General features: G+C 42.5%; 1 protein-coding gene across 1 annotated transcript in view; it reads right to left on the reverse strand.

The window, feature by feature from the left end:
* LOC104149479 (chloride channel protein D-like) overlaps positions 1-22,700 on the reverse strand; it is an 89,602-nt gene extending 66,902 nt beyond the window's left edge. The window contains exons 1-7 of the mRNA XM_068932750.1: positions 22,453-22,700; positions 21,443-21,572; positions 17,370-17,450; positions 16,215-16,390; positions 13,960-14,052; positions 10,466-10,709; positions 6,587-6,781 (exon numbers count right to left, since the gene is read on the reverse strand). Of these exons, the coding sequence (XP_068788851.1) occupies positions 6,587-6,781; positions 10,466-10,709; positions 13,960-14,052; positions 16,215-16,390; positions 17,370-17,450; positions 21,443-21,572; positions 22,453-22,700 (1,167 nt within the window). The remainder of the gene's footprint in view (positions 1-6,586; positions 6,782-10,465; positions 10,710-13,959; positions 14,053-16,214; positions 16,391-17,369; positions 17,451-21,442; positions 21,573-22,452) is intronic.
* Positions 22,701-25,386: the final 2,686 nt, after the last annotated feature.

A 25,386-nucleotide genomic window follows, 5' to 3' on the forward strand; every position in this document is an offset into this window, starting at 1 on the left:
CATAACAGTAATTTCTCCAAGCACAAGATTTCTTATACTCTGTAGATTTTTATAAAAACAGCTCAGGTAGCACATTTATAGAAGCCCTCAAGCTGAGATACAACTATGTCCAATTAAGATGATTTGTCAGACAATCGTATCTCAAAGATTATAAGCTCATGGAGCAGAAAGCTTCTAAAAGAGTGACAGAAGAAACTGGGAGTAGTTTGGTTTTCACAAAGTTTAGGTCAGGTTTTGTTTCCGAAAACTTAACTCTGGGACAGTTCAAACCCAGGTCAAGCTTTTGCCAAAGCCCCAACGTCCAAAGGGAGGTAGAAGGAGAGCCAATGGCTAGATATTTAAAGCAGTAGCCTATCTTCACAACTAAGTCTACAAAAATAATCCTCTCAAATAACCTTTTAAAGTTTTGACAGTTTAAAATATATACACATATATCCTTAAATTGTTCACGCTGCCCATGGAAACGCTCAGCTTTTGGAACAGAAGCATTAGTCAACATGATAAAAAAGTAGAAAAAGAAAAATAGCTCTGCCAGATTCTTGGCAAAATATTATCTACGTTGCGATTTCCTCACACAGAGAAAGGTGATGAATTGAGAAGAAGCAAATGCAGGTCAAGGGGCAGAAGGGCACTTCGGAAGACGGCTTTGCCTAATCTATGGACTGAAGATTAGATATACAATTCCAGTCAAAGGAATGCCAGTCCGGGTTATGTTGTGGGTGTGGAAGATACCGTGATGGGTGCTTTCCAAGTTTAAATGCAGACTGGTTTATACAAGATTATTTTGGGTTAAAGTCACTGTGACATAGTTTCTTTCAGTTGCCTGATTATGTGATTTTATTAAAAAAAAAAAATCATATAGCTCTCTCTCAGATCAAACAGTTTCTTTCCTGTCTGTTTTTTGCCAAGTTATAATAAAATAAGGACTGTGACCTTAGCAGGATCTCCTAGAGCTAATAAAAAGGAAATACAATCTGAATACAAGTTCATGACACTACTTTTTTACATTAACGTTGTATGTTTATTTTCAAAATTGAAAGGATGAGGGCAAAACACATAAATGGCAAAGCTTTTGAAAGCACTACAGCCCTACAAAACACATGCTGTTTTCACAGTTTCAGGTGTGATCTGGCCAGGTGCTAACTCCTCCATGAACCTTTGAAGTCAGTAAGGCTGCACTCTTAAACAATGTAAAATAACTCTTACAAGGCATTTTCTTCACGTCTGACACTAAATCTTCGCTAACTGATCTTAAGTGTAATCCTATAGTGTCTTTTAATAGACTAGGTTTTGCTGGCTTCTGTTGCGGCTTGTTTTTTTCCTGAAAAGTAATAAAGAATCATCTGGCTTTTATGGGTGTAAGTAGCCTATGTAAGGTTTTTGTAATGCATCAAGAGAAAGCCAAACCTTTCCCCATGGTAAGGGAAATGGCTGTCAAACACAGCTCTGGCTTCAAATTGTTACAATAATCATCGTTACAAACCTGACCTTTTACAATCAGAGTTCCTCTGGAGACCGTCGAGTTTACACAGCCCTAATGAGAGGAACACACAGGACTGCACTCCTCATTTTCTTAGCTTAAAAATTCGCCGCTCGGGCATTTTTATTAGGATGTATCATTGCAGTGCTCAACGCAATAAATCCTCTGCAAGGCCTGTGAGCAAATTTGTAGCATGACAAAAAAAAAAAAAAAAAAAGGCTGAGCAGTGAAAAGATCTTCCCTGGAGTGAAGACGACTTGCTGTCCCTACCTACTTCATCCACCCCTTCAAACATGGAAGCAAAAGGCTTCAAGTGGGTCTCCACAAGGTATCTCACCTCAGGAAGACGCTCAATAAAGAGGGCTCCAAACTGAAAAGTCAACATCCTGCCACTAAGAGGAGCTAAAATCCAGTTGTCATCGATAGCATCGAAATGTTCCTGCATAACAAGGATCCCTCCTCCTCACGTTATTTTCCTGCTAGAAGAGGTAAGGTTTCATCTCTGTTGTGCCAACAGAGGACAAAACAAGCAGGCAGTTGCTATGAGCAGCAAGCAGGACTAGCGAGAGAAGGAGGAAATACACTCCCACCGCATGCACAGCTTTCAAGGACTACATGAAATGCACCGTTTCTGATCTTACAGGGAAAAAACTAGTGAAATCTGTGGGAGATCCATATTTCTCTGCACCAGTCTGTGGAGAAGCTGAATCACTACAGCTTGCAAAGACTTGACACAGTGCCTCAACTGGGTATTCACACTTTTAGCTCTACAGGTTTTCCCTTCTGCTGGAAGAAGATGCATTCATCACTTTAAAAAAAAAAAAAAAAAAAAAAAAAGAACATTCTGGATGCAGGAAAGCTTGTGGTAATTAGGCCTGAAATTGGGGGGTGGGGGGGGGAGTCTGGCTTGGTGCCTGAATACACATCTCCATTTCCAGGCCAGGGCTGAACCCGCTCTGACCACGGATTCTGTTGTTCCTCAAAGACTAACTTATTAATGAGAGACTTTCCTTCTCTGAATATTGCACATAAGTAAATGAAGGGAAGAAAATCTGAGCTCAGACACACAGCCTGATAAGAAGTACAGATTTTAAAGAAATTTCACAACAATTTTTTGTATACCTGGTTTCTTGATCTGTCAAAGCAGACTGGGGTAGAGACCACTTGCTCCATATTGGGTGTAGGGATAAATTTATCCAGCTCGCACACATCTTATCTAGCTCACAGACTGACTCTGAATCTCCTCTGTATAAACACACTAGTTATGCTGTGCATAACACCTTTCAGAGCAGGACATACTGAAGTGCTGACTTTTACCTGATCAGAAATGCCAGTGGCTGCCTTTATCAATGATGCAGCACACACAAAGGATGGGTTAGAAACAGATACTCTATCATAGTTGTTGCTCTCTTGCAACAAGAGATGTTGTAGCATCTCTTAAGAAAGGTAATAAATTTAAAATATTGCTTTTCTCCCAGTTTCATCCAGGTACCTGAAACAAGCCTAGTTGATTACTTCTCCTTGAAGCTTTTATACTTTCTTTGGCTCAGAGTAGAAGCTGCTGAAAGCTTTTTGGGCTGATGGGAAGAGGGCATCTTTACAGCCAGCTCAGTGATCTATAATTGTTGTTGAACAACAATTTCTCCAGGAGGGAAAGGAACAGAACGTACATATGCTTGCATATGTACTTATATACACATAGTTACGCAGTAATACGCAAAAAGCCCACACAACATGTGTGAAACATATTGGCAAGTCTGTTTAGGAGAGGGCAGAAGTAAGAGGTTTTGGTGTGCACTGATTTCCCTAAAGAAAGGGCATTTAAACACTTCAAAGTCTGAAAACTCCTCAGAAAGATTTCTTTAAGATATGGAGAAAAAGAAAAAAATTATGACAAGAATCACAGAATGGTTGAGGTTGGAAGGGACCTCTGGAGATCATCTAGTCCAACCTCCCTGCTCAAGCAGGGTCCTCTAAAGCCTATTTCCCAGGATCACATCCAGACGGGTTTTGAATATCTCCAGGGAAGGAGACTCCACTACCTCTCTGGGCAACCTGTACCAATCCTCTGTCACCCTCACAGTGAAGAAGTTTTTTCTCGGGTTCAGATGGAACTTCCTGTGGTTCAGTTTCTGCCCGTTGCCTCTTGTCCTGTCGCTGGGCACCACGGAGAAGAGTCTGCCCTCATCCTCTTGACACCTTCCCTTCAGATACTTGTACACATTGATGAGATCACCTCTCAATCTTCTCTTCTCCAGGCTGAACAGGACCAGCTCTCGCAGTCTTTCTTCATAGGAGAGATGGTCCAGTTCCCTCATCATCTTTGTAGCCCTCCGCTGGACTCTCTCCAGCAGTGCCAGGTCTCTCTTGTACTGGGGAGCCCAGCACTGGACACAGTACTCCAGGTGAGGCCTCCCCAGGGCTGAGGAGAGGGGCAGGATCACCTCCCTCCACCTGCTGGCAACACTTTGCCTAAGGCACCCCTGGATACCCTTGGCCTTCTTGGCCACAAGGGCACACTGCTGCCTCATGCTTAACTTGTTGTCCACCAGCACTCCCAGGTCCTTCTCGGCAGAGCTGCTTCCCAGCAGGTCAACCCCCAGCCTGTACTGGTGCATGGGATTATTCCTGCCTAGGTGCAGGACCCTGCACTTGCCTTTGTTGAACTTCCTGCCGTTCCTCTCCGCCCAGCTCTCCAGCCTGTCCACGTCCCTCCGAAGGGCAGCACAGCCTTCTGGTCTCTTGGCCACTCCCCCCAGTTTAGTATCATCAGCAAACTTGCTGAGGGTGCACTCTGTCCCTTCCTCCAGGTCATTGATGAATATGTTGAACAAGACTGGACCCAGGACTGAGCCCTGGGGGACAGCGCTAGCCACAGGCCTCCAACTTGACTCTGCGCCATTCACCACAACCCTCTGAGCTCGGCCATCCAGCCAGTTCTCAATCCACCTCACCGTCCACTCGTCTAGCCCACACTTCCTGAGCTTACCTAGGAGGATGTGATGGCAGACAGTGTCAAAAGCCTGGCTGAAGTCCAGGGAGACAACATCCACTGATCTCCCCTCCTCTACCCAGCCACTCATTTCGTCATAGAAGGCTATCAGACTGGTCAAGCATGATTTCCCTTTGGGGAATCCATGCTGACTACTCCTCATCACCTTCTTGTCCTCCACATGCTTAGAGATGACCTCCAGGATGAGCTGTCCCATCACCTTTCCGGGGATGGAGGTGGGGCTGACAGGCCTGGCTCCTCCTTCTTACCTTTTTTGAAGACTGGAGTGACATGGGCTTTCTTCCAGTCCTCAGGCACCTCTCCTGATCTCCAGGACCTTTCAAAGATGATGGAGAGTGGCCTAGCGATAACATCCGCCCGCTCCCTCAGCACTCGTGGGTGCATCCCATGGGGGCCCATGGATTTGTGGATGTCAAGTTTGGACAAAAGATCTCTAACCCGATCCTCCTCAACCAAGGGAGAGTCTTCCTTTCTCCAGCCTTCCTCTCTTGTCTCCAAGGTCTGGAATTCCTGAGGACTGGCCTTAGCAGCGAAGACTGAAGCAAAGAAGGCATTCAGCAACCCTGCCTTCTCTGTATCCTTTGTCACCAGGGCACCCGCCCCACTCAGCAGCAGGCCCACATTTTCCCCTAGTCTTCCTTTTGCTCTTGATGTATATGAAGAAGCCCTTCTTGTTGTCCTTGACATCCCTTGCCAGATTCAATTCCAACGGGGCCTTAGCCTTCCTTGTCGCATCCCTGCGCACTCTGACAACGTCCCTGTATTCCTCCCAAGTGGCCTGTCCCCTTTTCCACATTCTGTGGACTTCCTTCTTCTGCTGGAGTTTTGTCAGGAGTTCCTTGCTCATCCAGGCAGGTCTCCTGCCCGCTTTGCTGGACTTCTTACTCAGAGGGATGCACCGCTCTTGAGCCTGGAGGAGGTGATGCTTGAATATTAACCAGCTTTCTTGGACCCCTCTTCCTTCTAGGGCCATACCCCATGAGATTCCCCTAAGCAGGTCCCGGAAGAGGCCAAAGTTAGCTCTCCTGAAGTCCAGGGTTACAATCCTACTCATTGCCCTGCTCCCTCCTCGGAAGAAGGTTTTCACTAGAGAAACTTGCAGAGAAACCCAGCTTTGCATGACTTACTAAAAGTGCAACAGAAAAGCTCTGAAGGCTTCTCTCCCCCACATTTCACAATACTGTTAAGTTACAACCAAACCATAAAACTGAAAATTATGAAAACATTTAGAATATGGGAACCTGTATACCCTTTTAGTTCTGATGGTATGACCTTCCCCACAAGACCAGACTATCCAATGGTAAATGGGAACTCCAAAGCCCAGAAGTAAGATGGCCCCTGCCACGCCTTATCAGGGTGTCCGACGTTCCAGTTCAACCTTCATCCGTAACAGCTAGAGATAACTTGACTCCAGAAGCTGCAGAGTTAGGTCAGAAAGTTTACTATATCTATCCTTAACTTTAAGATCCCCTCCAACATTTATTCTTCATGCAACTATTCTTATAGCAGGCAGAGAGCTCCTTCACTGTCTTGAGACAAAAACGCATACAATTATGATAATAGACTCCCAATTGGTCTTTCCCGTGTAACAGTAGAAAAAGTCTTCAGATGCAGAGGGATGGAGAAGATTGCTTTGCAGGGCAAGGGAGTAAGCTAACTCTGTCAGGTAATAAGAGGGCCAAACACTAGCAAGGAATAGTGGGAAAATTGGATGAAAGCTACCAGTGGCACTGCACAGATGCCAAAATAAATGCAACAGCACCCCAACATAACTCATATATGTCACTAAGCTGACATAAGATCATCAGAATAAAGAAGTGGTGGGGGACCAACACCGCAGATAAAATGCCTTAGGTGACTAAAAAATAGTAATAGTAATAATAATAAAAAAAAAAGTCTTCTCCATTCTTATATACGCACCAACATTACATACCTATATATCCTTAGGAAATCCTTACTTTCACTGTACTCTGTTGTATATTAGGTCAAGCATCACCAGATCAGGTACACTTTTCCATCCAGCCAACCTATGGCCTGCCCTCATTAACCACTGTAAACATTATATAATCAAGAGAACAGTATCATTTACTTACAAGGATGAGCACGGTTTCCAATAGCTTGCTTGTTTTTCTAAGGGATGATTTTGGAATCGAATTAAAGACTTTCATACGTAATTTATTAATCTTGAGATTTAGGGAAACAAAGAGAGCTCCCAGAAGACCTCCAAGTATGCCAAGGAGTATAGTTGGAATGAAGGCCAAGATGTTCACGTCCAGCAAGTCCTTAACCTGAGTGGAAGAAAGGAAGAAAATACGTTCTGAGGATCGTGCCAGTAACGTGAAATTTTGCATCCTCTCTTTCAAAACACGTTGTCACAAAGTAATTTCCATAGAGGAAACAAATCTTTCCTTGCAGTTTAGGGAGCTCAGCTAGTGATTTTGAGGCTGATCTCATGAGGCAGCATACTCCTCTTGCACACCTCAGAGGAGTGGAACCATTATTACACATCGCTCCATCAGCCAGTTATTTCCATTTTAGAATGACCATACAGGACTTGATCAAGTCATCCTGATCGCTAAGGACAGAAGCTTCCTCTTGGGCCCATCTGCCCCTGAGAAAAAGTAATGAATCAAGTAGAAACCTCTATGATGCAGCTGTGATTACCACAAGCACCCAGCACCTCAGGTTACATCCAAGTAATCTGACACATTGGCCTTACTGAAAAAGTAGACTCTGCTGGACCAGAGCTTTCCTCACTGTGTCTACACTAACTTCATAATTTGGGAAAGCACAGTTATTAAGAGTCAGCCTCTTCCATGTGTTTTGAAATCATTAATAAGCTCTCAGTAAAACCGTGAAAACTGACATTGATCAGGAACAACTCATGGAACAACATACCACAAATACAGAATATAATCTGACAGCTGCAATAGTAATTGTTTTTTTTTTTTTTTTTTTGGGCTTGGTTCCATTTAACACTAGGCAGTGAGGATGAGAGCAATATCATGCTTTAAGGTAATCTTCTAGCCAACACAAAAGGATCAATAGATCTGTGGCGATCTATTAAACGCTGTTAGGATGTTATTTCCTTAGCCCAGGCTCAGAGTTACACAGCTTTTTCTCAAGAATAGGATCAAAATAGAGTAAGAAATCATGAAACATTCAAAAAGCTGCCTTGCAGACAGAAGTAAGGGCACAGAACAGGGGTTGCTTGCAAAGAAAACTAAACTGGCATACGCTTGAGGGTAGTGGATGGGAGAAACTCTGGTGCCCTCCTTAAAATGTTTGAGCAAGTGCACGGTCCCTTTTACTGTCTTAATTCTTTCTTTTTTAAATTCATCTTATTCTTGTTCCTTATTCTTATTCTTGCTCGCCCTGCTATAACTAGCCTATACTTCATCAGGTCACTGTACTAAACACTGGTCATATCTCCTGAAAGGAAGGATGCCAAGGTCAAAATCCAGACAAGCTTCAAGTTTCGTACATAGGATGCTGTGGACCAAGAAATCTTGTCTAAAAGAGGGACAATCCCTGGATTCATTCCCAGACACAAGGTGCTCAACACCTTGAAAAACACTCAGAAGGGTTAGGGAGAGACTTAAGGCGTATCACGCCGTATAAGTGGGTCTACAACCATCACATATGTATGAACTGAAGGTAGAAATTAAAACTTTAATAATGCTATTTTTACTAACAGCTACAACAAAATCCATCCTCTTCTAAAGGTTTTAAAGAGATCTGATGTTTAAGATGGTGGAATTTAGAGAGAAGTAACTTAATTTGAAATCAAAAAATTCTGATCTTTTTCCTGCAGGATCTGAATATCTTCCAGAGTATTCTACTTAATTCCAGTCCTGCATTAAAACTAACATTGGACATGCATGGTTTTGCTGTTCTTTCCCTGCCTTCTTTATCCTAAGGGAAAGATATACTGGGATGATTGTTTTAAAGCAATATACGTACATTATACTGCATGTGTGTGGCAATAAAAGTAAAGTCAAACAAGTGGTCCACGCACTTGGAATGAATGGTGGCGCAGTGCGTTGTTTGCTTGTGTGGTAGTTTCAGCCACAGGCTTTGGCTAGCCATCAAGAAAAATCTGTTACCTACAGAAAAAGTTTCACCTTTTCAAATAATCCAGTGGTCTACATAAAAATAAAGTCAAGCTTCCTAAAAGTCTCAGGCTCTGGAGTACAATAAATTCCTTTTGTAACATTATCCTGGGTAGAATGAAACTAAAGAAAACAAACAGTTTTCTTGAGAAACATTATCCACAAGCTTTCAACTTAAAGTTTATTCACTGTAAACTGTGTTGGTTAATGCCACAAAACATGAAAGAAGTGAAATTTCCCCTGAGCCCAGTGTTCAGAGAAATGAAAATATTTCTGGTTATCTGCACCAACTTGAGAGCCAAAAACTATTGAACCCTGGCAGAAGTCACATTGGTAATAATTTTAGCTAGCTTTTCCCTCTCATGACACTAACAGAAGACAGAAGGAGACAGAATCCACTGCTCTTTTCTGAAAACGTCCTGAAAGGACTGTCGAGTGAGTTATGTTTATTGTAAAATAGCAATCAAAGTAGGTCCATTCTCCTCTGTGCACGCAGCTGTCCACCACATGGTACTTGGGCTTCCGCAATAAAGCTGGCTTCAGAAGGCCTGGCTTCTTCCCTGTCCATTTAGTCTCACCTTTGTGCCACAAATTTGTATCTTCTTGGTTGTATCGCTGCAACTGTTTGGGGGATTGCATTACGAGTCAGTTCACAAAAAGAATTTAGGTTGAAAACAGATGTCATTCTGCCATTTCTAAAACTAAACTTGTGCAAAACCAAATATATCCCAAATATAATGATTCTGGATATGCCATGCAAAAATATTAAGCAGTATGCAAAAAAAAAAAAGTTGCCCGTTTTCCCAACCAAGGTATGCCTATATGTGGCAAGCGTCATTATCTCCAGTTTCTGCATTGCTAGAGAGATACAAGCCAGAAGAAATTCAGTGATCAGTGAAACTGATCAGAGAAAGTGATCAGAGAATTAGTTTATGAAAAATTCACTTATTAACAGATAGTGGACTGGCATTCAGAAGACAGTTTTGGTTCTAGCCCTCTAATTGTTCTTCAAGTCACATTACTATGCAGAGAAGGACATTTAGGCAAGGAGAAGTAAAGATCATGTTACTTACACTTCCCTACTGAATCATCTTATAATAAAGATGAGTGGAAGACTGTAAGAAAAGCAACTATTTTTTAGGTGGACACAAGCTAATATTCAAAGAACAAAGCAGTATTACGTGCTGGAAAGAAAAAAGTGGCTGAGGCTGAAGGTCACCTCTGTTGCGCAACCAGGAACAAACAGTGATTATATCTTTTAAATGTTTAATCTGTAAGCACAAAGGGACGGAGACATAGTACGCAATGGCTGAAGCAACAAAGGAGAGCTCAAGCCAGCCACAGGAGAGGACAGCCCATTGAAGAGCATTCCTGCTTGTTCCTTTACTTCAAGGAAGGTAGCCCTCTCCTACCCAGCACCAATACAGCAACACCTTAATAACTTACATGATTTGCTAATCAGAAGACTTTCTGTCCAACTCTTCTCTAGGATTTTGAACAAAATAACTATGACCAAAATTGAAACTTCTTCAGTATTTTTTTTTAATAGCTCTAATCTACACAGGCAATTGTCAGATTCAGGTATAACGTCTAATAGCCTCTAATTGTCATTGAACATCTGGTACGACATGGTAAAATACATTTATCAACTTAACTAGTTAAGAAAACAGCTCTGTGTTGTATCTCACTGATTAGCAGGTACAAAGCATGAAGCTTTCCACAGCCACTCATCTGGTAACTGTACGTATCCAATCCTTTCCTCTTTGTAATTCTCCTCCCTCCCCACTGTCAACAGCAATCCTGAGAGAAACAAGCCAAAACCCCTACATCTATTTCCTCCTACGCCCACACAGTACATACCCAAAATAGAATTCTTTTCTCCACCTCAAAAAATCCGAGATGACCTCTGTAAACAAACCCGTAAAGAGAAGAGGACAATAAATCTGTAGTGAAGGTAGCCGTCAAGCAGCAGAAGAAGGTTTGCCAGGCCAGTCTGATGTCCCAGGAGGAAGATGCTTCCTCCAGCGTGAACAGGAGCCCACCGACAGGGGCGCGGAGTACCGAAGCTATCCCTGCCCCAGCACCAGCTGTAACGAAACTCCTCCTGCAAAAGGTAGGAGAGCCAAAATTCACATAACAGTAAAAGGCAGGGGAAAAAATAAAAAGCTCCAGGAACACTTTTTCCAGTTAAAGCTGGATTTATGGAGCTGAATTTAAAGATCTGATGGCTTATTTCTGCGATACTATAGCGCCTTTTATCTCTAGGATCTGAATTCAGATCTGAGCTCCGATTTGGTTCTCATTGCTCAAGTACTCAGGGCTATCTGGTAGCTTAGAAATATGTTGATTTCAATATACTGCCACGTTCACAAAGGCCCAGGCTCTAAACCAGGCTGCCAGAGCAGAGAACAAATGAATGCAAGCATGACAGTGAGTGAAGCATCCATATTGCAGTCAAACTATTAAACAATCCTATGCGGAACCCTTAAGGGAGTCAGTCAACAAGAATCAGGAAATAACACTTCATTCACCAATTTCTTTTTTGCCGTAACAGCTTTCCTCCTTTTTGACCTTGGCAGAATCCTCAATCCCAGAATATTGCACGAGGAACACAGTGCCATGCCAGAGAGCTGTTGAATCAGCTCTGAACAGCGTAACGTCATGCAGACGTATCATTTCCTATCCTGGCAGCAGTACAGCTACAAAGGTGAATTATTATAGGAAAAAAAGTAAGAAGATTTGGAATTCATTAGAAAATGAGAATATAGTCTGGAAGCCTCTAGTCTCAATGCTGTTTCTTAGTCTGTAAATATCTGTAAAATCCACTGGGCACATCTACACCTCGTCTCCCTCCCTTTACAGGTGTTCAGCTCATATATACCCTAAAAAGCAGCAAACTTCTGTTGCTGTAAGTTGCACTGTGAGCTCTGCAGAGATCAGCACTGTGACCAAGTGATCCAGATTCTGCTGATGAACTCTGTGGGAAGCAATAGGGTAACACACAAAAAACCTCCTACCTTTCATAAAACTAACTGAAAATAGCAGTTCCAGGAAAAAGGGGGGGAAAAAAGGAGGCAAAATGGGGGTGAAGGGGGGAAAATACAGGTAACAAAAAAGAATGATAGTGTTGTAGAGAGAGACAGTAACAGTCAGTCTTCTTTTATACATGTGTTGTTATTTATTTTCCCACACACAACATCATTTTCTCTCATCTCATCCAATTACATGAAAATAACATCCTGCATCTGACAAATGCTGCATTTTTAAAGAAAGCTGCTGTGTGCAGGGAGAGGAGGAGGTGGGGAGGATGCCAAAAAAGGAAAACAACATTATGATTGAATTCTGCCTTGTAAAATTTTCCAATTCCAGCCTTTGCCAGGGGGTCTTAGGTGATGCTGATTCATATAATGCACTAACCACAAGTGCTCAGCAGCTCGTAAAATTTGCATCTTCTGGATGTTCAACTTGAGACCCTCAGAGATGATTTGCGGAAATTCTGAGCGTTCAGAAATAGCGGAAATCAACAAACATACAAAAATATTGGCGTTTTTTAATACTCAAAACACTCAAAATTCTCATCCAAAAAAAAAAACCCACAACAAACCAGAGTCCTCTCCAAGCATGCACCCTATATTAGCGAGACCTTTTGACTTTAATCTTCTGTGGTACCTAGATCAGAGAGTTCATCAAAGCCCACAAAAAGCTACTCCCCTGCACGGACTGTGGAGGAGCCTTGCAGTAAGCTACAATGACAACTCTAAGTCTGATATTTCCCAGCTCGTAAACGTTGAGCTAGACGCTTTTTTTGCACGTGTTTTTACTTATATGGACGTATCTGCACACTGAAATTGTTTTCAGCAGTGGGTAGCTCAAAAGGAACTGCACATCAGAGGAAAAGCTAGAGGAGCCTTGCTTGGACAGCTCTAACTTCTTGTTCCAGTCATTTATATGTGCAACATGGCATAGCCATAGTATCAATGTTGAAGTTGGACCTCTCATACAGATCAGTTGCAGCTGTCTAACGGCAGCAGAGCTGTAAGATCTTTCAACATCCAAATGCTTACTCAAAAACATTAGGAGATGCTCAAATGCAGAATTACTGCTCTGCCTGAAGCAGTAGCTAGAGAGGGTACCCAACCTTCCTATAACTCCAAAAGATACTGGGGGACCAGGAGTCTTCCATCCTGACCTTTGTAAAAGGTGAGCAAAACAAAAAAAAAAAAAAAAAAGTTGGCAGAAGAAGCAGCCAGGTCTTGCTTAGGGGGAAACTTCTCTCTGTTGCTCAGAAACAATCCTCTTTGTAAAGGGGACTTCTAGACAACCTGTCTCTCATAAACCGTTCTTGCCTGCAAGTTAAGTTTTTTCAACCACTATTATACTATGTTCTATCACTATTATACTACCACTGTATGCTGCAGAGAAAAACAAAAGCTCTAACCGTTCCTTTTGCAATCACTAATTTCCTCCATGAGCAACATCTTGCTTAACATCTCAGATTTATTTAAATGAATGCTCATGAACGCTAAAGGCAAAAGAGATTCCCTTTGGTGCTTTTTGATTTTCTTTTAAGCCACAGATAGTTCACAGTAGCTGCTCGTTTGAAATTTTTTTTGTCACTTTGGAGGGGGGAATTAACTCATGGGAGTCAGATTTTTCTTTTTCCTTGCTTTAAGAGGAAAAAAAAGATGTATCGTATGTACATGTACGTGTTTTATACGACAACATGACAATAAATAGCATGCACAAGGCAGAAATTGGTTTGCAAATCCTTTCGCTAGAAACTAATCTTACTAATGTCAGTAGAACTGCTCACAAAAGTGAGCTTACCAGAATTATTTCACGGACAAGTATGAGCAGAGAAGAGTCAGACTCAAAGAATGACCTAAGCAATTTATTTTTTAAAAGTAGGAAAAGGAATCAAGGGCCCCCATGCCTATTGTTGGAATGCCCGTCACTCCTCCTTTCCTGAGTTTAAAGGTTGGAAAAATACACTGGTACCTAAAGGACAATTTACGGATAAAGCCCCTATCTAGAAATCGTGCATTTTTCTCCCTCTTTATACAACGCAGGAGCCAATGGGAAAACGCCTTCGGTATTAAATGCATTTTTTCCACAAGCATTCCATACAACACTTTGTGAAAGATTCTTTTAATTAATCAGGGTTATTTTCCATTCCAAAGTGACCAACAGCAGAAAGGCTGAAAGATTACTGGACCACCATTGAGATTACCATTTCCACTCAAGACCCTATGAGCTTATTGACTGCTTGCCAGATACCCTGGGTACATGTGCAGGTGAGCAGAGGGCACCATCCCGCAGAAGGCTCGGCAATTAGTGCTCTGCCAATTACTTACTTATCCGCTGAATTCCGAAACCGGGTGAAGAATGGGAGGTGGATGCCAAGGGTGTCCGACTGCAGCTGGCTCAGGCCACAACCCATGATAGCACTAGGAATAATATTGTATAATTGAGAGTATTCTTTGGTAAATTATTCATAAAGCAGCCACAGTTAAAGACGAGACGACAGAGCCTTAGGTGGCACAGAGCGGCAAAGCTAGACTGACTATAACAGCTCTAAACAAGTACAATGCTGAACACATCTTTCGAATATGCAAAGCTCCGTTGACATAAAGCAGGAGGCTACTAGAGACTTTCAGGTTGTTTAAATGGCTCTTTTGCAAGGAGTGTTGTGATGATAGACCATGAAATGCCTTTTGCTGAATTGCATCTTAATGTCTGCCTAAGCGTGGTGACTTGTCAGACTACAGTCCATCATTCAACCATCTTTCCCCAGGTTAATGACTGCAAAGAACAGAACAGCTCTACCTCTGACAGAAGATGTGTAGTGATTTCACCTACTACAGTGTGTTCAAGGCAGCAACTACCTTTAAATAGGAAAAAGAAAAAAGAAAAAAAAAATTTGTGAAATGAAAAATCTATTCGTTGTATAATCTAGGAAGACTTTTCTACAAGACTTAAAATAGGGGTCCTAACAAATCTCAGAGGCTTTTAGCAATTTCAGTATGTTTATTTTTAATAAAATTGAGGGAGGGTTCCAACTAAATTAAATTAAACTAATCCTTAATTCCTATGTTTTAAAAAAGCATCACGCTAATACTGTGCTGACTTTCTGCATGGAGATATGATTCAATTCTTTGACTCATGCATCACTGTTACCAACCCAGCACAAAGGGAAAACATCACAGCTGAAGTCTTTGAGCTCCTGGAGACAAACGTCCAAAAGCAAAGAAAACAAAAGAAACATAAAGGGAGAGCTAAACCTTGGTAATCCTTGTCCGAAAGGTCTGTGCCTGCCTCTGACTAACCATGTTCTCCTATTTTTGAAAATCTGAGTCATCCTTTAGGGTGCTACACCTCCATACAAATAAAAAAAAAACAGTGACAGAAATGAGAAAGGGTCATGGGGAGGAGAGGTTTGATCAAGGCAGTGAAGAGGAAGAGAACAAACTTCAAGGGTGAATACTTTCCAAAAACAGAGAGGATCAGAAATAAAATAGGAAACCGGCCAACAAGTGAGATGTGTCATTATTAGCAGAGGGAGACTAATTTTACCATCTCTACTCAAGATACAGTTTAACAATGGTAATAACGTGCAGCAGGCTTCATTTCTAAATGATAAATAAAAGGAAATGATATCATTTACAAAAGCAGAAAAGTCCAAAATCTGGCCTGCGATCTTCACTAAGTTTGGCTTTATTACAATGTAGTAATTTTTAAGCACCTGGTTTGACCTACAGAACAGGAGGACTGGGCAACCCTCCTCTCTTTCCCCCAAGGCCTTGGCCCATAATAGGACAACCGGTATTCTGTTCGTCTGTATTTAATAAGTGGGAATAAAAAAGTGGGAAGTGGCAAAAAAATATCCTTTAAAAAGACCGTGCAGTGCTACTTTTCCCACACCTAGAAACATAATATTACACCACAGTGCGAACCACAGGCAGTTGCAACCTGACTTGCGACCTGCCATCCTGCAGAGCTTGAGAAGCAGCACAGGGTTTCTGCACTGGCAGTCTGCCAGCGCTGCTGGCTGCCTTCTTTGTAATCGAGAAACAAAGGTGCCGGGGGCCTGGCTGCCCACTGCCCTGCACCTTGCACAGCCATTTACAGCAGGGGCTTGTGCCAGGGGCTGTAAAAACGCTGCCCCTTGGGTGCGCGTCCAGTTGAGACTGCCTCTGCTTTTCTACCCACTCGGCACAGCTATAAGCCATTATATGAGATGCAAAGCAGCCAGCAGGCAGTATCTCCAGGATGGGTTGCATTCGGAGATGATCCTGACTGCGGATACGCCCGCCCTGGGTGCTCACTCTCTCCCTCTTGCTCATTGCACCATGAGCTGCCTTATCAGCAGTCCAGGTAACTGTTTGCTGAGCCTCACTGTCAATCGCATTAAGGAACTGAGCCAATACTTAAAACATGCAGTGACAAAATGTTTTTCTTCACAGCACAAATAGCTGGCCTAATGCAAAGGAAGGGAAAGCACAGGGGAGAAAAAGCTACGAATGCAGGATGTTTTCTAAGCCAGAGCTGCCACCAAGAAAGACTCGCAAAACCATACCCTCAGTTTTAACTTTTGGCTGATGTTTCTTACCCCAAGTGGATCATGGGGCCTTCTGGCCCACAGAAGAGCCCAGAGGCTACAGCCAGCACACAAGAGACAAATGTTCCTAAAAAGGTCTTGATATTAAAAAGATGTTGCATAGAAGTACCATTCAAATATCCAATGATTTCTGGCAACCCAGACGGTGAACCTGCTGGGCAAAAGAACTGCAAAGAGAAAAAAAGAATAAGAGTCAATAATCATTTCCAGTTGGATGTCTTCAGGGCCACAGTTCTTAAGTCTTGCTCTCAAATCACTCTATTCATAGACTCCCCCAGAATTTACAGCACTGTATTTTCACACACTGAACTTAAGGCTACATGCAAAAACTCAAGTCACTAACAGCGTGGCTACACACGCGCTTGGAGTAATGAGAGAAGAAAATCAGCGCCAAGGGCCCACAGCCCAGGCTCTTGCAATCCGTTGTCTGAACCCAGCAACTCTCTTGTCTTGGTGCAGATTATCTGGGGGTCCGGGTGTGCGTGTGAACTTGCATTATTTGTTCAGTCAGTTCACACTTCAGATAGCTCAAAACTGGTCAATTATTATCCGTATAACAGCAAACAGAGTCCCTGTTCTTACTGTTGTTGGATTTGGGGGGAAATTTAGTAAAATATTCCTTTTTTTTTTTTTTCCCCCTCTCGCCTTTACTGTCAATTGTCTTTTTATAATTATATTGAACACAGTAGGATAGTAAATGACAGAAAGGCTCCAAGTTTTAATCTTGCAGCCTAGTAAAAAGTGCTGTTCTGGATTGTAAGTGCCACATAGCACAGCTAAAAGATCAATCTAAAGAAAAACAGTAGTTTTTATATGGATTGATGGTCTTTGGCTTAGGCCCCCAAACACCAAGTTTTCACAAGTTACACCAGTTTCCCGCTTATATTTGTTTTATAAACACCACATGCTAAGTGCAACTTGCATAGCCACCACCGCTGAATTTACCCCAGACACTTTTATACAAGTTATGTGCGGTAGAATTTAGCTTTCAGGCCGAAGGCCAAAAAAAAGCCTCTCCAATTGGGCTGTAAAATAGATTTTTTTATTTTTTTTTTTTTAACACCGAATTAAACAGTATTTGGAAGAACAGTAGATTTGGTTTATCATAGCGTTATAGGTTTGTTGAGTAGGAGACTTGACACTCACCAGTACTGAGCTTGAAGACACAAGAATCATGGCCAGCCCAGACCCAAGTACGCATAGCCAGGCGATGTGGAAGTTGCCATCCTGTCCAATTTACAAATAGATTATTACATCAGCAGTGGTATAACAGGTATACGGCCTGCTCTTTAACAGTCTGTTAACAGCATATAATGGTACTGAACATGAAGAGGTATTCAGCCTATTTTTTTTGTCCTACAGATTTCTGTAGGCTAGAATGTGTACATAGCGGGGGGGGGGGGGGGGGGGGAGGGAGGGAGGGGGAGATCAAGCAGTGCCGATTCTTTAAAAAACTGGAATGAATAACAGTGAGGTAAATGCTGACATTCAGAGAGTGAAGTCATGTTTTCTTCCACAGTTTTGTGTCCGTCTCTACAAACATAAAGGATACATGATTCACCAAGGCCCATTTCAGGACAGAAGTAGAATTAAAGGCCCTTAAGAACATGCACAAGAAAACAATAAATGGAGCGTTCAGGTGACGTTTTCCTGAATGGAAGCTTCAGACTCTTACATCAGTAGTTACCTTTTGAATTTGCAGCTATTATTAACAGACCAAATACACCTAAGCAAGCTCTTTCTTGCTTTATCTTAACCTAAAGGACATCTTTCATACTATGCCTTTTCACAACTAAGAACATATTTTAGTCTCCTTGGGTTTTTGGTTTGTTTGTTTGTGCTTGGGTTGACCGCAGCTTTGCTGTCTGCAGGACTCCTCAGCTCGCACATATTTTGCTGAGTTCCACAGTGCTCAGCTGTGACTCATTGTGTGTGCAGGTTGAACACATCGCTTGCATTTCTGAGGTCACAGTGCTATAGCAAGCCACCGCAGCCTTCCCATCAACACCTCACATTAAGCTTTTTTGTCTGTAAGTACACCACACAGAACAGAAAAACAGGAAGGTAAAGTGCAGAGAAAATGAGTTCTATTCATCTGTGGCTGAAGGAGGTATTTAGATGGGAAGGTCTTCCAGGCCAGGAATTACATGTTTGTGCTGATACCAGAACCGGTGAGAGCTTGACTGTTGTCCCTCCGTATTAATATGAGACAATAGGTCAAACTTTGCAATACAACGGGACCTGCACTGACTGTGGTGATTGCTGTGATGCCCTGACGTCAAAGCGTGGTTTCTTTATACGTTTTTTTAATTTACACTTTAGTGTACACCTACATAGATTTTACATACATACATATATATATATATATATATATTTTCAGTGTTTATATGTTTTAAAAATACATGCATAGCTTTTATATGAGAAACCTCAGGAGACTAAGACTCCAAGAGTATTATCATGCTATCTCCCTGGAAAATCTAAGGATGTTTATTTCTCAGATATTCTCTCTGATATTTTCAGTCTCTATCTTTTCCACAGACTAAGTCTATTCCTGCATTTCTGTGAAGCGACTGAGAGCTGCCCTTCAGCTGACAAACTGTTGGTAGCACTATTCCTGTATGTTGATTTCAGAGAATCACTGACGTTGAAGGTCATTTCCAGAGATCATCTAATCTAACAAGGAGCTCAAAGCACAGTCAACAACAGTAGGCTGACTGTAGTAACAGTTTCCCAGGACCACGTCCAGTTGAGTTTTGAAGATGTCCAAGGATGGAGACTCTACAACCTCTCCAGGCAACCTGTTCCAGTATTTGATCACCCTTCATCATAAAAAAAAAAAAGTTTTCTCTTATGTTTAAGTGAATTTTCTGTATTTTAATTTGTGCCCATTGCCTCCTGCCCTGTCACTGAGCACCACTGAGAAAACACCCCCCCCCCCAAAGAGATATTTATGCACATTGATAAGATCCCCCTGAGCCTTCTCCTCTCCAGGCTGAACAATCCCAGCTCTCTCAACTTCTCCTCATATGACAGATGCTCCAGTCCTTTAACGGGGCCTTAAAGGGCCCCTTCATGGCCCTTTGCTGGACTCATTCCAGTACGTCCATGCCTCTCCTGCACTAGAGAGCCCAGACCTGGACACAGCACTACAGATGTGTCTCACCAGAGCTGAGCAGAGGGGAAGGATAATCTCCATTGACCTGCAGGCAACGCTCTTCCTAATGCAGCCCGGGAGGCTGCTGGGTGTTCTTTGCCACAAGGGCACATTGCTGACTGATGTTCAACCTGTTGTCCACCAGGACCCCCCGATCCTTCTCTGCAGAGCTGCTTTCCAGCAGGTCGGCCCTCAGCCTGTACTGGTGCATTGGGTTTCTCCTTAGGTGCCAGACCTTGCACTTCCCTTTGTTGACCCTCATGACATTTTTCTCTGCCCGTTTCTCCAGCCTCTTAACAAAGAGGCTCTCGCTGCAGTTGGTCAGGTGGAGCCTGACTCTTACTAGCAGTCCTTGTTCCTCAAAGAGGATCCCCGTGGTCATAGAAGCCAAATCCCTATTGCCAACACCAGCTGCGCCAACAACTGTTGATCTGCGAGACCCATCCACTCCTCCTCAAGCCCTTCCCCCTCACTGGCAGGACTGAGGAGCAAATCACCTCAGCCCTTGCCCTCAGAGCCACACAGTCACTCTTCATATGCTCAAGGTCCCCCCAGCCATATCACCGATGCCCACATGTAAGGGCAGAAGGGGTTAATAGTCCAAGGCCTGGACAAGCCTTGACAATCTCTCCACAACATCCTGGATCCAAGCCCTCGGCAAGCAGAAAACTTCCATAAACAGTGGGTCTGCTTGGCAGATGAGGGCCTGCATACCATGCAGCAGGAAGTCTCCCATCACCACCACTCGCTGCCTCCTCCCTTCACTGATGCATGGCTCAAGCTTGGCTGGCTCAAATGCCGCTTTGGGCAGAGCTCCTGGCCCCTGATCTGCTACAAGGGCACTGAACCTATTCTGTAGTTGCAAATCTGGAAACTGAGAAGGAGCTGTCCTCCTGGTGCCTGAAGTCACAAACTTCAAGCTTTCCCCATCGTGGGAGTCTCCAACTGCCAGCACAACCAGCCCACACTCTGTCTGCCTCTCCTTCTCTGCAGCTGGCAATTCAGGCTCTAGTCTCTCCAGCGTCGCAGGGAAGATCCAGTCAATCTCCTTTTCATCATATCTGTCGGTGCGTGGTTTGCTGACCTCCTCCCACAGCTCCTTTACTTGACAACACAGCTCATCCCTCAGAGCTCACCTCCTGCAGCCAAGGAGCCCATGTGTGACAGCTCCAGCCCTGCACAGTTGCACCCTCCCTCAAGAGCTCACCCTGGGTCAAGGCCTCTGCAGTGCTGGGGGCACCCCGGCCAGTGGGTGCTGGGCTCCATGCCTTGCAGCATCTCACTGCCACTGCTGAGCACGCAAACACCACCCTCAGCTCTCCAGGCCCAGCAGTTACATTGGCCTCTCCATAGCACAGGCTGAAAGGGTGCTTGACCTTCCCTAGTCAGGGGTCAGCTGCAACAGAAGCTCAAAGCACCCTTCTCACAAGAAGCTCCTCAGTATTTATACTATCTACCATGGATATCCCATACCAGGCTAAAATTTTACCATCTGCCTCTCTCTATACGTGAGAAACAATCAGTCAGCGGCAGAGATTCCTTCACATTTACATCAGTCTTTAGCAGTTTGGTGATTTTTACCACACCACCACCACCCCGCCAGTTACCACAGAGATGATGATACCCATCAAGGGCAAATTATCAATTTCACAATAATCTATGTACAGCATTAGTAAAATATAGCTGCCTCATAACTGCTGTAAGTAATAACAAATCTGTTATCAAATCCACATTTACTAAGGAGTTTAAGTGAAACCTAATCCCTTCCGTTGGGCATCAACAGCGTCTAATGCTCCTTTCACTGCATGCATGCACAAGGGGGAAGAGGAAGGCCACAGTACTTTAAAGACTGCCCTCATCAACCTCACTCATAAAAAGAACTCCATCAGATATTGTACTGGGTAAGTCCTAGCAGAGGACATCAAAGCTTACCTGTGCAAAGAACCACAGGATATCTAACATCCACAGGAACCTAAGCAGATGGCACTTGCAGTCAGTTAAAAACTTCACAGTGCGGATTTTCTAATAGAAAAATGTAGAAGAGATCAATCTTTCTTTTGCTCACCTGCAGGTAATCTTCCACCAGGTCCCATTTCAATTTGATGAGACAGTCAATTATCTGATGAGTCAAAAACCCCAGCATCCCAACTGCTATTCCAATTAGTCCCATCAGCAGCCATCGATCCCACTCCGTTCTACAAACGGGAGAACGTGGTTAGCTCTCAGCCCACAGCACAAGACTGCGTGCCACACTTCCTTTCACAAATACACAAGTTCCGTTTTTATGCCATTTTGATTATTAGCTGTGGTTGTATGAGCAAGGCACTGTTTCTATCAATACCACTTACAAAAGTATGCACTGACAAAACTCTACTTTCTGGTGAAAGACATTTCTATTTGGGTAAGGAACACATTTACTTTTTTTTTTTTTAAATACATAAGTCACAGTGTAATCTGCTTTCAGGTGGTGGTGATCTGATGCAATCTCAAAATTCAATTATGTGAAGTCACTAATTAAACACTTATTAGAATGCTCAGAATAGTGGTTTCAAAGCAGTTCCTGTTTTCTTCTGCTACAGCTAATGTACTTGACACAGCAGATATCACACAAACGTGCAAAAGTTATCTCTATTATCTTACCTAAACACAAACCTCTAATAATACTTGTGTATTAATAAATGTATTTCTAGTACCATCTATGACTAAACCCACCTTACCAAATATTATTTATTTTTGAGATTCAAACAAGACATTTTTCCTGAAGAATACACTAAGAACGTTCTCTAAAACCTCTGCAAAGCCTCTTCGGGTTGTATACATTGAATAGTGAGCTACATTTTCTGTACACCCAACAATTTGTCAAGAGCGAAGGCATAAGTACTTTCAAAGATATTTGTAATCAAAGATTACTTCTCTACTTTTCCCCCTTCTTCATTCTATGAAAGTATTTTCCTACTTACAGAAAAAACAAACAACATTTTCTTAATTTCTCCTGTTTGCAGACGTCTCCCTGGATTGTCCAAATTACCCATAGCTCAGAGGCAACATAACGTGATTTGCTTAAGGTATGTTTACCTGGATGTTTTCTCTTGTAGCCAGTTCTTATAAGCTTTGCTATGTGAAGGTAAATAATCCAAACTCTCATGGGCTATCAGGTGTTCTCTCTCCTCCTCGCAGCGATAATTTGCTAGATTGCTTCTACTGATGCTATGTTGCTTCCTAAAATCCTGAGAATCAATCAAATCAGGGCCATCATCTTCTGCCATTAACATCTCCTCTTCACCGTTTTCCACGCATCTCCTACAGGAAAAAAGCGATGGCATTACCAAGGCCTCCGAGAACCTTTTGGGTGCCAACAAGAATGATGTGAGACCAAAGAGATCAGTCTCTTGTGACTGAAAGAAAAAAATGGAAAAAAAAAATGAGGAGGGCATAGCTGCGATGCAGAGATTGGATAGCTTGTGTTTGGGCTTGGTTTGCTGCGCCTACGCATGAATCCATCACAGCTGAAGCAATGAAACTTGACTACGCTGGAGCTTTCTGGTTAAGAGGAGAAGCCATTCAAAGAACAGATAGACCTTAAAGTGGTTTATAACAACAAGATCAGTGCAACTCTTCCTTAACTATACAGATGACAGTGAAGTTTAAGTGGCAGGGCCTTTGTTCTGAAGAGATGATCACTTGCTGTGCTTTGGGCTGTCCAAAGACCTTGATCAACTAATATAATCCTACTGTGTATATATAAAATATATATATACACACACATACACACACGCACAAAGAGAGAGAGAGGGAGAGAGAGAATATGTGTGCGTGTATAGATACATATGTACAAAATCTAGGTTGCTGGAACATTCCAACTAAAATACTAAATTCCCTGTAAAATACTGGGATCAGTATTTTGGCAAGCTAAAAAAAAGCTTTGCCCGAATACAATTTCCTTTGAATTTACACATCTGTCAAATTTCTTTTTAGATAAAAATCTATGTTTTTTAATTGCAAAAATTATTTATTTTCTGTTCTGCTAAATCACATGGGAGTACTTTAGAATAGAAGGAAAAACACCACCAAACCCATTACAATAATACCGCATAAGAAGTAATTTGCAAGTTTGCAGTCCAGTCGAAGCAGAAAAAGACCTGTTGCAGGTCAGATATTTACTGTAAAGAGAGATCAGTAACATGCTGTGTGTTTGCCATCTCCAAGGCATGGTTTTGGTTACTGAAGAAAGGACAGGGAAAGAGACTGCTGCCGCTCTCCATCTACTGACACTATTAACAATACAGAGGAAGAATTTGGAAAAGTCTAACCTGAAATAATATGGAAACATAAATAATTCCTGCCTCTCAGTTAATGAGTACTAAATGGCAAGAGAAAGGAAAAAAAGATCCTTATAGAGGCAAATGAAAGTTAACTGAGGGACCCAAGTCTCAAGTCTTTCATTTGATAGCAACATCGCATTTATATTTATTGGTATGACACCAAGCCTTTTGGATCAATGGTTTTTACAATGATGAGAATTCCCTTGTGGCCCAGTAGTCACACTTTCAAATTTAACCAAAAACATTTATCAAGACAATACCTCTCTGGGGGGGGGACGGGGGGGGGACATCTATAGACCAGGATATAGCAATGGCCTGTCCAATTTCTTATACCATGACTGTGCTTTTTACCAGCTCAGTCAGGCATTCCTTCTAGGGGTCTCAAAAAGTGCAAATTTCAAAGACCTAGCAACTCTCTCACAGCTTGAAAAAAAGAGAAAGAGTGAAAGAAGAAGGGAAAAATAGTCTAGGTGGAAAAAAAAAAAGACTTAGGGAAATAAATTTATCTTTGCCATGAAAATAGACCCATAAGGAAGTTATGTGACAACAAGCACACATTGTGTGATCAGTTAAGACAGAACAGCCGGAAAAGTTGTTTTTCTGGTTACGACTTGAGTCAAAAGAGAATTAAGGAGGAATAAACATGCTCCAACTCCAATTTTCACCTTTTCTTGCCTGAAAGACGAGCACTTCATTGAAGTTCAGACCTTACTTTTGGGTGAAAGCACAAAAATGTTTTGCAATTAGACTGCCAATTTGGGCATGTACAAAAGTTGTTTTTAACTAGTTCTACTATAAGCTTAAAATGGAGCAAAGAAGGTGAACAGTCAAAAAAACCACACCAGGAACCTGAAGAGATCTTCTAACAAGCTATGTATCCTGGCTAGAACCTGGAAGGGATCATTCAGTAATATCCAGTTTGACTACAATGAGCTCTGGATTCAGTGTATTCCCTGTATTTCTTGGGCACAGGAATTTGTGTGATGTCATTTTCCTAGTTGTGCTAGAGCATACAGATATAAGTGGCTAGATGTGTGTATTATATAGCCTACAGCACAAACAGAAATACAACATCCACCAATGCAGAATACTTAAAGCTACCTGTCTAGGGTTAGGCTAAACCACACTCTTCACAGACAACGTAGTTACGCCTCCTTCCACATCGTCGTGATTTGTCGTGTAAACAGACAGCTATTGCTTTTCCTCAAACAATAACGCCATTAACATTCATAGGAGCATACCTGAGCTTTTGCCTTTGCTGTTCCCAGCAGTCAGCAGACAACTGCGGCTGACAATTCCTTTGCAGTCAGATTCTAAACCAATATGACCACAGAAGCTATTCAACTGTTCTGCAAATTCTTACAGACACGTACCAGCGCATTCAAGTTTTAAAAACCAAAATAGAGTAAGGAAAGGGTTTTCAAAATTTGATCCCCAATTCCCCCCCCCCCCGCCATAGACTCCTCTATAGTTAGCTTAAAGCTAACTATAAAGCTTTAAACCTGTAAAGCTACCAGTAGGCTTGCTTATCTGAAATACAGTTTGTGTCGCTGAGAAGCGCTGCATAAACCGCCAGGGTCTGCAAGTTAGAAGCCAAAACGCACAGAGAACATGTGAGACCACAGGAGGGCACGTCTGCATCCCAGAGTTTCTGAAGCGGACACAATGCTACAGAGAACAGACAAAG

Source organism: Struthio camelus, chromosome 2 (genome assembly GCF_040807025.1).
Source record: "Struthio camelus isolate bStrCam1 chromosome 2, bStrCam1.hap1, whole genome shotgun sequence".
NCBI lineage: Eukaryota > Metazoa > Chordata > Aves > Struthioniformes > Struthionidae > Struthio > Struthio camelus.